Below are 14,058 nucleotides of genomic sequence, written 5' to 3' on the forward strand. Positions count from 1 at the left end.
TGTTAAACTCAACATCCTTAGATATTTAGCAAAAATAGCCTTCAAGAGAAAGGAATAAATTCTGTAAACTAAATAATATCCTTCCTAAAAATCCCATTTTTATAGTTTGCACCATCCAGGATAGCTCTTGTCATGCGAAATTGTCTTTATACAAATTAATTGGAAGATACCGGAAAATGATACAGTATCATTTTCTTATCTTTATGCAACAACACTCTTTTACATTATAGATGTTTTCAGGTTAATCCAAGCAAATTAAATCTCAATATTTCAGCATTTGAGATACCTAAACTGTGTGTGTGGGAGGGGGTGGAGGAACAGTGGATGTGTGTGTTGGGGGGGTGTGTGAGTGCCTTATAACTGAGCTGGAGACCAAACTAGAAGAAATATTTCAACAGTAAGAGATTTTATCCCTAATAACAGTAATCCTTATTAAGAGATTCCAAAAATGTTGTACTTGATTCATAAAGATCAATTTATTAATTTGGTAAATAGTTGTGACTATTTGCTAGCGTATAACTTTATAATAAATGAGCAAAAGAGCTACCAGATAATTGAAAGATTCTCTCCTTATCCTTGACCTTCCAGTTTAGTCCTGAACAGAAAATATACATAGGTGAAAACGTGAGGAGCAACCTAGACACTGCAGCGAGGTACCAAGAACCACCACAGAAACGTAGTTAAAGGAATGATCTAAGTATAGCAGTTTTGAAAATTTAGATTTTGAAAAGCAAGTTTCCAGGCAAATCTAAAGTGTGACGGTTAAGGATAGGCAGAAAGTGACCAAAAATATTCACAGATATATATTTCTCTTAGAATGTACATTTTGGGTGCTTTACCCTACAGATGTTTAGCTGTTTGCACTTGATGAGCCCTCTGGGCTACCCAGATATCAATCCCATCATTTTATGATTCTAGCGATTCATAAAATCATGAGTATGTACACCAAGGTTCATCTCATCACTGTTCACAGTAGTCAAAAGGTAGAAACAATCTAAATGCCCATCAGCAGAAGAATGGATAAACAAAATGTGGCATATCTATACAATGGAATATTATACAGCCATAAAGAGAATAAAGTCTTGATTTTAGTACACACCACAACATACATGAAACTTGAAAACATGATGATGAGTGAACTAAGTCATTCATGAAAGGACAAATATTGTATGATCACACTTAATATGAAATATGTAGAATATGCAAGTGTATAGAGACCAAAGCTTATTAATGGTTATCAGGTGTGCAGGAAGGGAAATAGGGGGAATCTTTGCTTAGGGGTCACTGAGTTTCTGTTAATTGTAGTAAAATAGTTTGGAAACAGATAGTAGTGATGGTTATACAATATGATGACTATAACCAATGTCACCGAATTGTACATGTAAAAAACATTGAAAGGGGAAATGTTTTGTTTCATATATACATAAAAGCCCTGGTGATGCAGTGGTTATAGCACTCAGTGGTTAACCAAAAGGATGGTGGTTTGAACTCATCAGCCACATGGGAAAAAGATGTGGCAGTCTGCTTCCATGAAGATTTACAGTCTTGGAAATCCTATGGGGCAGTTCTATTCTGTCCTATGGGGTCGCTATGAGTCAGGATCAACTCGACAGCAGGGGGTTTGGTTTATATATATATATATATATTTTGTTTTTAGTCAAACAAAAATTTTAATTAAGAAAAACTAAATTAAATTAAAAATTCAAAGAAAAATCATGAGTGAATGGTAGTAACTTAAAAGTCAAATTCGAAGATGTAGAAATAACCAAACCACCTCATGAAGAATACTTTTTAAGATACAGTTATTTATAAATTTGGTCATTTGATGTTCATATTGTTTTCAGAATTTAATTTTAAAGAGACAGTATACAAGGTAATAATTGGAATTCTTCCAAAGCAATTCATATGTAATTGAGAAGTTTCATTTATGTTGACCTTATTACATGGCATTAGAATACCATATGGAAGAAAATAAAAAAAAAATTAAAAAGTGCCTATATTGTTGTCGTTAGGGGGCACTGAGTCAGTTCTAACTCATAGTGACCCTATATACAACAGAACAAAATACTGCCCAGTCCTGTGCCATCCTCACAATCGTTGCTATGTTTGAGCTCATTGTTGCAGCCACTGTGTCAATCCGTCTCACTGAGGGTCTTCCTCTTTTTTTGCCCACCCTCTATGTTATTGATAAGGTTGTCACTAGCCAATTTTATTTTTAGAAGTAGATCGCCAGGTCCTTCTTCCTAGTTTGTCTTAGTCTGGAAGCTCTGCCGAAACCTGTGCACCATGGGTGACCCCACTGGTATTTGAAGTACCGTTGTCATAGCTTCCAGTATCACAGCAACACGCAAGCCACCACAGCATGACAACCAGACAGACGAGTGGTGGTATCTATAGCTCATTGCTTTTATAATTGCTTTCTCATGTAGCTGCTGACAAATCATTATGAAAGATGCTGGAAATATTACTGCCTGCCAGGAGGGTGGGGAAACTTTGGTGCCGCGTCAGAAGAAGAACTTCACTTATCAAGAAAACTGTTCTGGGGCATTTTTGATGCCCTGTCTCAAAAGGTAATTTGATATTTTATGGACCTATTTGTACCGATAAAATCATAAAAAGCCATAGGTTCTTGACAAGATAGTTATCCTAGAGGAATAATATCTCTACGAATTAAAACTTACATAACTTTATTGTTTGTCTTTTGCCAACCATATAACAAATGTTGAGAATGCAGTTTAAATTGGCTTTTTCATAATTACCATTTCAGGCTTTATGTTTCATTTGCTAGAAAAAAGGATCTGTCCGTGAGTTAAGTTAACCCAGGCGAATTTAGATTTTCTCCTGCAGCATTGAACCAGCCATAGTGCCCACGTTGACAACTCTTGCTAAACAGTATTTTATTTATTTATTTATTTTTTCGGTCTCTACTTCTTCCCAGAAATATGAACAAGAGCTTTTCAAACTGGCTCTGCCTTGCCTGAGTGCAGTTGCGGGAGCTTTGCCTCCAGACTACATGGAGTCAAATTATGTCAGTATGATGGAAAAACAGTCATCAGTGGATTCTGAAGGGAACTTTAACCCACAACCTGTTGATACCTCAAAGTACGGACTCTTTCTATTGCAGCAGATTTTTATTGTAAATGATGTGTGAAGTCAGAAATTGAATAAGGTACTAAAGTGAACTCTCTCTAACCCGTGCCCCCTTTGAATTGGTATCCTTTTAATAGGAGTCCCTTTAATTTATAAAATGATCGTAGTAATAATAACGATTTTACTTATATCAGAAACAGATACGATTGTACCTTCTAGAGTATTCCTAACCTAATCAGGATTCTCGGCATGTAACACCACTTACATGTATTGGTAATCCTGAGAAGCAAGAAACTCTTACGAGTTATATTTTTAGTTGAAAATTTGCCCTAAATATTTACTAATAATTACAACCAACCTCTATAGCATCTTTTACCCAGGATGATCCCAGCATGCACTGCACAGCTGTTTATATAAGCTGCAGGGAGTCACTTCACTCATCACTGCATCTCAGCATAGGCCTAGGATTTAGCAGCCGAGGTTCACATCACAAAGCGCAGCGAGGATTTGAAAGGAATATCAAATGAGAATATTTGTGGGAAATTTAACATGCAGTTAGAATGCAGTTTGACAACCTTAACCAAAAATAAACGAAAAACCAAGCCAAACCCACTGCTGTCGGGTTGATTCTGACCCACAGCCACCCTACAGGACAGAGTAGAACTGTCTCCATAGTTTCCAAGGAGAGCCTGGCAGATTCCAACTGTGGACCTCTTGGTTAGCAGCCGTAGCACTTAACAACTACACCACCAGGGTTTCCTAACCAAAGATAAAACAACGTTATTTAACATTATGAGACTTTTCACATGTGTTTAGTTGTATAAATTGTTCTACCAATGGGATGTTTGGGTACTTCAGGCGTTTGAAGTCTCAGCATTTTTTGTTTTGTTTTGTTTTATAATTGTCTTCAAGTAGGACCATGGTTTCCCATTTGCAAGGAAAGCTGCCTCTTCATGCCACATTATCTAACTGATTTCATGGTGACTCAGCAAGATCAGTGTTAGCAAGGCAGTCACTTGGTAGTTACTATCCACGGCATCTGAATGTGCTTTGCCGTTCAACTTTGAGGCTTCTGGGTGACCCCCAGCTTGTTTAGCTTCCATAACCAGATCCAAATTTCAACCTTAGTAGTATGCCATTAGTTTGATAATGCCTTAAATGTGCTTGTTTGGTATTTGATGACAGTCCTGTGAGAAAGACCCTCCCCTCCCCTCTGGCCCCGTATTTGGTTTATGTGATCCTTTGTATCTCTTCCAAAGTAAGTAAACCTAAATATCACATATCCACACTCCTACATGGGTAAGTTTGTGGTTTGCTAATATATAACATAACCCAGGATTGTGAAAAACATCAGAATGATGTCACGGATTGGGTGTTATTATTTAAATCCAGCAAATAAGTGTTGGGCATGTATATTAACTTACCTAGACTTGCCACTTGTGGGGCTTCTCAATGGATGTACGTTTACATACTGGTATGCAATAATTTCTACATCTTTATGATTCTAATGTATTTGCTTCTAAAGTATGTGTATGCCATTTAGTTCAATTATTGATTGATGTCTTTGCTGGGGGGAGAAAAACAATATTTTTGTTTGGTTTAGAATCCTTTTCTCAAGGTTAATTGCTTTAATAAGTTGTATTCATTAATGAATGGAAATGTACGTATGTACAGTGAAACTGTAAATATATCCATGAATAGAAACAGAAGTATTTAGCTATCAACCTTTCTATCTAGATACATAGGTATTTCTTCTTTCCATTCATAGATATATTTGATATTCCCAAGTCTTGCATTTACCATCAGACTTGGTCAAGGAATTACATGTTTAAACATGAAAGGAGTTGAGAATAAATGTTATCAAAATTATAAAGCATGAGTTGGTTAATTACCTTTCCCTATAGTGGATATTGGTAAAATTTAGAATGTTACATACACCATGAATATTAGTATTACAACTCATAGTGACCCTATAAGACAGAGTAGAACTGCCCTGTAGGGTTTCAAGGAGCAGCTGGTGGATTCAAACTGCAGACTTTTTGGTTAGCAGTCTGAGCTCTTAACCACTGTGCCACCAGGGCTCCACTAGCACATTAGTTGTATGAAATTAATTAAAATTTTCAGTAAATTTAAAAAATATAACATGGAATTTCAGCAGCCTTTTTTCTCATTTTTGTTGTGGAAGAGAGAAGTAAAAACGGGAAAATAACTTGAAAGAAAATGGGAAAGAATGTATCTCTAAGCTTGTTGAGTCTAACTGTATCTTGATTTAGGTTTTGTGTGTATGTGTATGTAATCTTTTGCCTTCATCTTGGAATATATTTTAATAATTAATCTTTATACTATACTATGTATGCAATTTATTATGATATTAACACATAATAACATTTGAATCAATGTAAGATGGGCAGATAAAACACAATGTGCTTGGCTTTTTTTAAGTTTTTCCTAAAGTATGGACAAAGAATGCTTTGTTAAAACCGTTTTAACAGCCGTGCATTGAATATGATCTAAACATTTGTAAGCTGTGAGTCAATTATGATGATGATGATTTTCTGAAAGTTCTGTGAAAATCAAGCTTTTTTTCTTTATTTTTCTTACAGTATTACAATTCCTGAAAAATTGGAATACTTCATTAACAAATATGCCGAACATTCCCATGACAAATGGTCAATGGACAAGGTAAAAGCTGGAGTCTCGCTTCCTAAATCGGTACTGTCGTGGTTTATGATGGGTCGCCATACAAATATTTCTGCCAGTCATAATTTTCCACTTCAGAGTGAGAGCATTACCAACATTAGGAAAGAGCATTTAATTACAATTTGCTAATATAATATTTACCAAGTTCCGCCATTAACGCAAGTATGATACACATATGAATACAGTATGTCATAAAAAGCACAATTGTAATATTTCAAAACATCTATGAATGAAATCATGAATATAGCTTCTAAACACATACAGGTTGTGGGAGTAAAATATAGCAGTCACCAGGAGCTCCAGGAGGTGACGTAGGCCTTTAGGGAAACCTTGGCTTTAGGTTTCTTTTTATATTAGATAAAATCTTTTTTTTAAAATACCTTAATCAGGGTTCTACTCTTCTATTTCATTTCTTACTAGCAAGAAGATCTACGGTTCACTAAAAATAGATTACGTTGGCCTGTTTTATTTGTGTTTTCAGGAAAAACCACTCAAAAAGCAGTAGCAACACCTGACATCGTTCCTACATATCATGAGATTTTCTAAAGGAAACATCATGCTTGAGGATCTTATTTGAATTGAGTCTAGTTTAAATTTAAGAGAGGATAATTAAAAAAGTTTTGTCAGAGAAATTGAGTTGAGATTCTCCAAGAATCTAAAATAAGCATGGTTAAATGAAGATCAAGGATGGTGAGACTTTGTCTCACATACTTTGGACATGTTGTCAGGAGGGATCGGTCCCTTGGAGAAGGACATCATGCTTGGTAAAGTAGAGGGTCAGTGAAAAAGAGGAAGGCCCTGAACAAGATGGATGGATACAGTGGCTGCAACAATGGACACAAACATAACAGTGATCATGAGGATGGTATAGGACCAGGCAGTGTTTCCTTCTGTTGTCCATAGGGTCACTGTGAGTCTGGAAGTGACTCGACCGCACCTAACAACAACAACAAGTGAAAATCCAAAAGCAAAGATCCCAAAAGATATCTATATGGAAACTCAGTATTCTCGTGCTAGTTTTCATATTCAGTCTCAGTCCTTGCACCGGCCAACCAGGCCCTTACCCCCTAAAAAACCCTGTTTTTGTTTTGATAAATGTGGTTCTTTGTTCAGTAATTGATTTACTCAGTAAACTAGAAAGAATTAATGATTTGTTTTATGTGTTAAGTACTGAGCTGGTAAGGGTAGTGACGGAGGAGAATTTTACTGGAGGGTAGTCCCAAATCAGGGCGACCACATGCACAAGGGAATAAAATGCTCCCTGGTCCTGAACCATCCTCATGATCAGTTGGGGATTGGACCGTTGTGATCCATAGGATTTTCACTGGCTGGTTTTTGGAAGTAGATCACAGGGCCTTTCTTCCTCGCCTTAGACTGGAAGCGCCACTGAAACCAGTTCAGTATCATCCCGATACGCAAGCATTCAGTGACAAAAGAGTCATGAGGTTACGTGAAGTTCATTGGCCGGGAACCAAACCTGGGTCTCCAGCATGGAAGGCGAGCATTCTATCAAAGACCCAACACTGCCCCCAGAACAAACATGCTGAGGTATAATTGGATGTAGGAATGAGCAAAACAGGTAGGGTTATTCAGGGGCCTTCTAAGACATATACCCCAGTTTTCCTATTTAAAATAAGTATTTCGTATACATTTGCCAAAGTAAGGTCCCAAGATGTGGCAGAATAAATACAGGGGCTTTGCATCACTATATCCTCTTAGGGACATGCCTACTGACATATCACAGATCTGCCTGTTTAAGGAAGATAAGGAGCTTTCATCTCTGGATTAAAAGATTTGTTTCCGACAATTGCTCAAAATAACATTGACTAGGTTGAAGTTTTTATATTGACTTATGCTAGATAAAATTCAAACTTTAATCCTTGTTTTGGTTCATTTTTATGTTTATCAAACATACTTAAGCATATGCACACCTATACTCTGTAAAATTAATACATGTCGCATGATTTAAATTTTTTTTTCAGTTGGCAAATGGATGGATTTATGGAGAAGTATATTCAGATTCTTCTAAGGTTCAACCATTAATGAAACCATATAAGTTATTATCTGAAAAGGTGAGGGTTTTGTTTTTGTTGAATTTATATAGGTTTTTTAATGTTTTTCTTTTTGAAAAATGTTTTCTTTGTTGTATATTTTGTTTCTAAAATGTCTACTTTATATTTACTATTTTTACTTCAATTTGAAGGTTCCATTTTTTCTTATATTTTGTGTTTTTTTCTCCATTCCTATTTTCTCTCAGTATTTTGTTATTCTCTTCTCTACTTAATATTTTTTGGTTCGTTTTCAATTCCTATTTCTCTCCCATATTTTTAAGAACTTTAGAATGTAGTCTTATCATGCTAAAGAGCTTCCTGATGAGGGATACTGATGTAATATTTTAGTATGCTTACTATTAACAAGTTTTCATATAAATTATTTCTGTGGGGGAAACAATTATCTTGACAAGTGAAGTGGAAAGACTTTTTCTAGCTTGATGCTTAGAGGGAAGAGTTACTTCTCTGTTTATTCGGATGATAGAAAAGCCTTGACACACTATGACCTAATCTTTCATTTTTTTCTAATTGAGCTTCTTGTTTCCAATTTCCACGTAAGCTATCAAGAAGCGGGAAGGAGCTTATCCTCCATGGTGTAGTATTGTAGGACCCTTCTTAGCACCATTAGTCAAACTAGATCTCAACTCACGCTCTGCTTTTCAGAATTCTTACTCCCTCCCCCCGCCTTTTTTTTTTTTTTTAAAATAAACAATGCCAATTGAATTTTGAAAAGGTGAAGGCAGTCTATTTCAGAAGAAAAAATTAAATTTTTTTTTTAATTTTCATTTAGGATCATAATATTCCATTGGGTTTTTGTTTTTTTTCCTCTCCCTCTAGGAAAAAGAAATTTATCGCTGGCCAATCAAAGAATCTTTAAAAACTATGCTGGCTTGGGGCTGGAGAATTGAAAGAACCCGGGAGGGAGACAGTATGGCTCTTTATAACCGGACTCGTCGTATTTCTCAAACAAGCCAGGTGAGAATCACAGGGATGAATCTACTGTTTATGTTATTTTAAAAGTAATTTTAATCTTTTAATTCATCGTTGGATTTTTCAAAAGAAATAAATAAAAAATTCTGAAGACAACCATAACATGGAGACATGAAAAAACTAAGTTGTTTTTTCTTTCGTTCTAAGTGAGGTTATATCACGATGACTGAAGGAAGTGGAGTTTACATATCAGGTCTTCCTTTTCCAGGCTGGCATATAAAGGAACAACCAAGTGTAAGGTCCTGGAGTCTTAGTAAAGGTGGCAAGAGTAAGGCAGAGCCTTGCCCCGGAGAAGCTAGGGTTCAATAAGGGAACCAAATACCAATTATTAAAATTTAGTTACAAGCTTACTTGGTCTGCTTACCTTTGGCACGTCCATTTCTTCTGGTAGCTAAACATGTCAGTATCCCTTTCCTGACCGCTTAACTCCTGAGTTTGGCTTAGGCAAAACGTTGTGTTTACAGTTACTATTTATGCAGATAATCTTTTCGAAGCAAAAAATAGGGGTACTAAAAGCATATGTTTCACATGGCTTGTATTTAAAATACACCTCTCAAAGTTTTGATTTGGGCATATTTAATATAAATCTTTATATTTTTAATTTTTAATATAAAAATCTCCTACATAAATATCATGTGGGTCATAGCTGGAAGCATATTTACTTGTTTTTCGTGTATTTACCAAAAAAACCCAAATCCATTGCCGCTGAGTCGATTCTGACTCATAGCAACCCTGTAGGACAGAGTAGAACTGCCCCGTAGGGTTTCTCAGTAGCGGCTGGTGAATTCAAATTGCTGACCTTTTTTATTAGCAGCCATAGCTCTTAATCACTCTGCCACCAGGGCTCACATAGACACATATTCCTAATTCAATTAATTTTTGTTTTCATCCGTTTTGAGAAATATTGAGCACAGACTGCATACTAGGCAATAGGAATACAAAGATAAAATCTAGTTCTGATCCTAATGACTCACAAACTGAGCTCAGAGAAAATCAAATTAAACCTACTACAACATAGTACAATAAGTGTTAAATTAGTGGTACCTACAAGGTACTACAGACACCAGAAGAAGGAGTGATTTTTTTCCCCAGTAAGATGGGTAGGGAGTAAGGACATTACTACCTAATGGAGGTGACCTTCAGCTTTGCCAGAATAGATAAGGTGGGTTCTCTTTTTGCCCTTAATAGCAAAAATTATATGCTCTATTTAAAATTGTATGGCCGTATATATTTTCCCCTCCTTTACTTCCCCTACCCCGTTAGCTCCTATTATGAGTTTCGTTGTATATGAAGCCTTCAATAGATTGTAGTCACCGACACGGGTGAAATCATCTTACCAGTTTTTAGAGAGATACATGTGATTTATGATACGCATGCTAAAACTACCTGTGATGCTTCAGAATATTAGGTGGTACTTAAGGCAGAGGCCTAGTGATAGGTTAAGAGGGAGGGTCTGGAGTTAGGCCTACCCAGCTGCTGTTGAGGTGATTCTGACGCATGGAGACCTCATTTGGATCAGAGTAGAGCTGTGCTGGTAAGATTTTTAACGGCCGATGTTTTAGAAGTAGATCACCACACCTTTCACCAGAGACGCCTCTGGTTCGTCTCGAACCTCCGACGGTCCCATCAGCAGCTGAGCTGTATTAGTCATCTGCACCAACCGTGGACTCCTAGGGTTTAAGTCCTGGGACCGCCACTTTCTAGAGATGTAGCTTTGTGCATGTTACTTGCTCTCTCTTTGAGTCCAGTAAATGTTAACTCTGGTTATTTTTGTTTATTTATTTATTTATTTTTTGTTAATGCCAGAGAGCATTTCATTAATGGTGAATAAAAGAATGTATTTGTGTTTATAGTACTGTGGCCTGTAAGTAGCAATTTTTGAAAGAATATTTCTATCAGCATTAGGAATGAGGAGCAAAATCCAACAAATGCCGCAAATATATTTATAATCCTTGTCATTGTTTTCACCCAAAGGTGAAAGGGGCAGGGACTGGAAGGCAGGAGGGAACAGGAAGGCTGGCAATAGGGAACCCAGGGTTGAGAAGGGAGAGCGTTGACATGTTGTGGGGTTGTTAACCAGTGTCATACAATAATGTTTGTATTGACTGTTTGATGAGAAACTAGTTTGTTCTGTAAACCTTCATCTAAAGTACAATAAAAAAAAAAAGGGAAAAAAGTTAAGATAGAATGCTGTTTCTTAATTACTAACCTTACAGTATTTCTCAAGTATCATTTTAATAAAACACATCCACATTCCACAGTTGCCCAACTTCTTAATGTCTTTTTTTCTCTCTAATACTGGTTTCCCATGTGATAGTAAAGATCTTTTCTATTATGTTATAGGTAACCTCTTTTGAATAAATTCAGGAAAAATTTTTATGGCATTAGTTATAGTAAGGACTATAATGGATGAATTGAGATCACTTGTTGAAGTCATTCTGAAGCCTGATGTTCTCAGCTTTCCTGTAGCGGGCTCGTCACTCTCCTCCGTGGGCGGAAGTGACCTGTAGTTAATGCCACGAGACCTGGCACATCCTGCCTGGATTGAAATCCTGGCCTTGCCACTGACGAGCTAGGTCTGTGAGCTTAGCCAAACTGGTTAATCTCTCTAAGTCTCAGTTTTCTCATCTCAAAAATGAGGCTGATAAGAGCATCTACACTGAAAGATCATTGTGAAGATAAACATTATACTACTTACAAATTATTTTAAAGTGTGATTGGCCTACGTTTCAATAAATGTTAGCCATAGTTATTACCATTATTATTTTTATGTGAATCATAACATTATTAATGTCTTTTTTTTTTTTTTACTATGATCACCAATTGAGGACATGAATTCTGATCTTAAGAGGCTTACCACTCCATTAGGGTTTTGTAATTTGCACATTTAAGACAAGATAAGAACACGGACATTGCCAATAAGAATTTCACAGAATCTACAATGAGCATATAAGTGCTGACAGAAAAGTGCTGAGAAGCTGGTTGCTGTTGTTCTTAGCTGCTGTCGGGTAGATTCTGATTCATGGCAACCCCATATGTGCAGAGCAGAACTGCACCATAGGATTTCCAAGGCTGTGACCTTTTGGAAACAGATTGCCAGACCTGTCTTTGGAGCTCCCTGGGTGGGTTCGAACCTCTAGCCTTTTGGCTGATAGTTGAGCACTTAACTGTTTGCTCCACCCAGGGACTGCAATCAATTAATACAAAATCTACAAAAGTTTTTGCTTTCGTGGAGCTTACATTCTAATGGGGGAAGGAAACAAAAGATGTAATCAATAAATTGTATATGATATTAGAATACGATAAACACTATGGGAGAGAGGAAAGGCCTGCGGATCTACTTCTGAAAAACCAGCCATTGAAAACCCTATGGAGCACAGTTCTATTCTGACACACAAGGGGTCAGTCACCATGAGTCAGACTCAGCTGGATGGCAACTGGTCTAAATGGGTAGACTTTGGCTCTCCATTCTTGGTGGTGATCACTATAGTCCATATGAAAGGAGGACATGTCTGACAATCTCAGACACTTTTAGGCTCTCTACGATTATTTATTTCCCTCCCAGTTCCAATTTTTTATCCTATATCTGTTTTTAAATATCACCAATGTAAGATAAAAAAAAATATTTAAACAAATAAAAACCAAGCTTATAACCTGGGAGTAGGAGGGAGATGGGAGTGAAAATTTTGAGAAAGTAAATGACCCACTTAGAACTAAAACAGAGGCTGGTAGAGAGGATTGATTTATTCTTGGCTTCAGCAAATATTTATTGAGCACTTAGTATGTTGCAGGCATTAGTGTAAGTTTTTCAGGTCAACAAAATCTACAAATTTTTTTTCTCTCGTTGAGCTATTTTAATGGGGGAAGGAAACAGTAGGTATAATCAGTAAATTATACAAGATGTTAGAATATGATAAACACTATGGGAAAAAGGAAATACAGCATGGAAAGGCAGGTTGGGGTGTAAAGGTAGGGGGTTAATGGTGTTTGGAATGTCAGGTGTAGTTTTATGTAGGGTTGTCATGTCAGGGTAGATGTTAATGAGAAGATAACCTGCACAAAGGCCTGGGAAGAGTTAATAAAAATATAAATAAATAAAGGATATAAATAAAAGGTAATGAAGGTGGTAATAAAGGATATAAATTTCAGTTATATAAAGAGCATAGTCTAAGCAAATATTAATACTAAAAATTCTATTTTAGATACAAAGCTATTGATATCAACTCTATTCATTTATTCAACAGAATTTGTGGAGACTCGAATATTGTTTTTCATCAGTTTTAAGATACAGTCAGCCATATTTTAATATCTCTGACATTGGGAATCATCCTAACATTTGACCCACAAAGACTTTTGTAAATGCTAGTCTCTTTGATTAATATTTACAAATATTTGAGGTAGAGTGAATTTAATTCAGCCCATTAGGATGCAAGGTACTCAGGGATAAAATGGTCCTTTGCCTAAGGTAATGTTTCATAATACTGAGTCTATTAGTCAAATTCTGCTTATTAACTTTCGGGATCGTCAGTCTCTAAGAAATTGCGATATTCAGTCATAAATAATTGTCAGGCACACAGATATAATTTAATATGTTCTCAAAATCATTTTGTGTAGAACTTGTCAGTTTTATCTGAAAAAACATTATGTTTGCTGACTTACCTGCCATTTATTTTTTCACTAATACCTAAAGTATCTCTTACGTCTCTCCCTACTTGGTGTTTTCACAAGACACTGTTTTTCACATAAACCCTTTGCGCCATCTAGGTTTCCATAGATATCACCCATGGCTATAGCCCCCGAGCCATCGACATGAGCAATGTTACCCTCTCCAGAGATCTGCATGTAAGTACTACCAACTATTAAAAATATTCTCCAAGTTTCATTTTTAAAAGCCATACTGTATAGCACTTCCCTGCATTTATTTTGTAACATGCATTGTTTGAATGTGATCATATGGAGTTTATAGATTATGTCCCTAACTTTTTAGTACTATAAAAGTTTATATAACTTTTCTAGAATTTTCCTTCCAAATTACATAGTCTCTGTAAAGATAGTATTCATTTTAAAACCCTCATGTGTAATTAAATAGCTTGGTATGAGAAGAGAATAAATCTTAATGATTTATTTAAAGTGATCAAGGATCACTTTAATTAATTATTAAGCAATAGATATTTTAAGTTGCTTGTCCCAGGAAGCTGATGACATTTTACTTGCCACATCCACAGTT

The 14,058-nt window shown here is 36.2% G+C and overlaps 1 protein-coding gene across 1 annotated transcript in view; it reads left to right on the forward strand.

Moving 5' to 3' along the window:
* The window catches only part of LOC100676989 (ryanodine receptor 2), a 362,795-nt gene that overhangs the window by 171,591 nt on the left and 177,146 nt on the right, over positions 1-14,058 (forward strand). The window contains exons 39-44 of the mRNA XM_064276716.1: positions 2,430-2,570; positions 2,939-3,102; positions 5,694-5,772; positions 7,773-7,862; positions 8,679-8,816; positions 13,596-13,673. Coding sequence (XP_064132786.1) covers positions 2,430-2,570; positions 2,939-3,102; positions 5,694-5,772; positions 7,773-7,862; positions 8,679-8,816; positions 13,596-13,673 — 690 coding nt within the window. The remainder of the gene's footprint in view (positions 1-2,429; positions 2,571-2,938; positions 3,103-5,693; positions 5,773-7,772; positions 7,863-8,678; positions 8,817-13,595; positions 13,674-14,058) is intronic.

Source organism: Loxodonta africana, chromosome 25 (genome assembly GCF_030014295.1).
Source record: "Loxodonta africana isolate mLoxAfr1 chromosome 25, mLoxAfr1.hap2, whole genome shotgun sequence".
Classification (NCBI taxonomy): domain Eukaryota; kingdom Metazoa; phylum Chordata; class Mammalia; order Proboscidea; family Elephantidae; genus Loxodonta; species Loxodonta africana.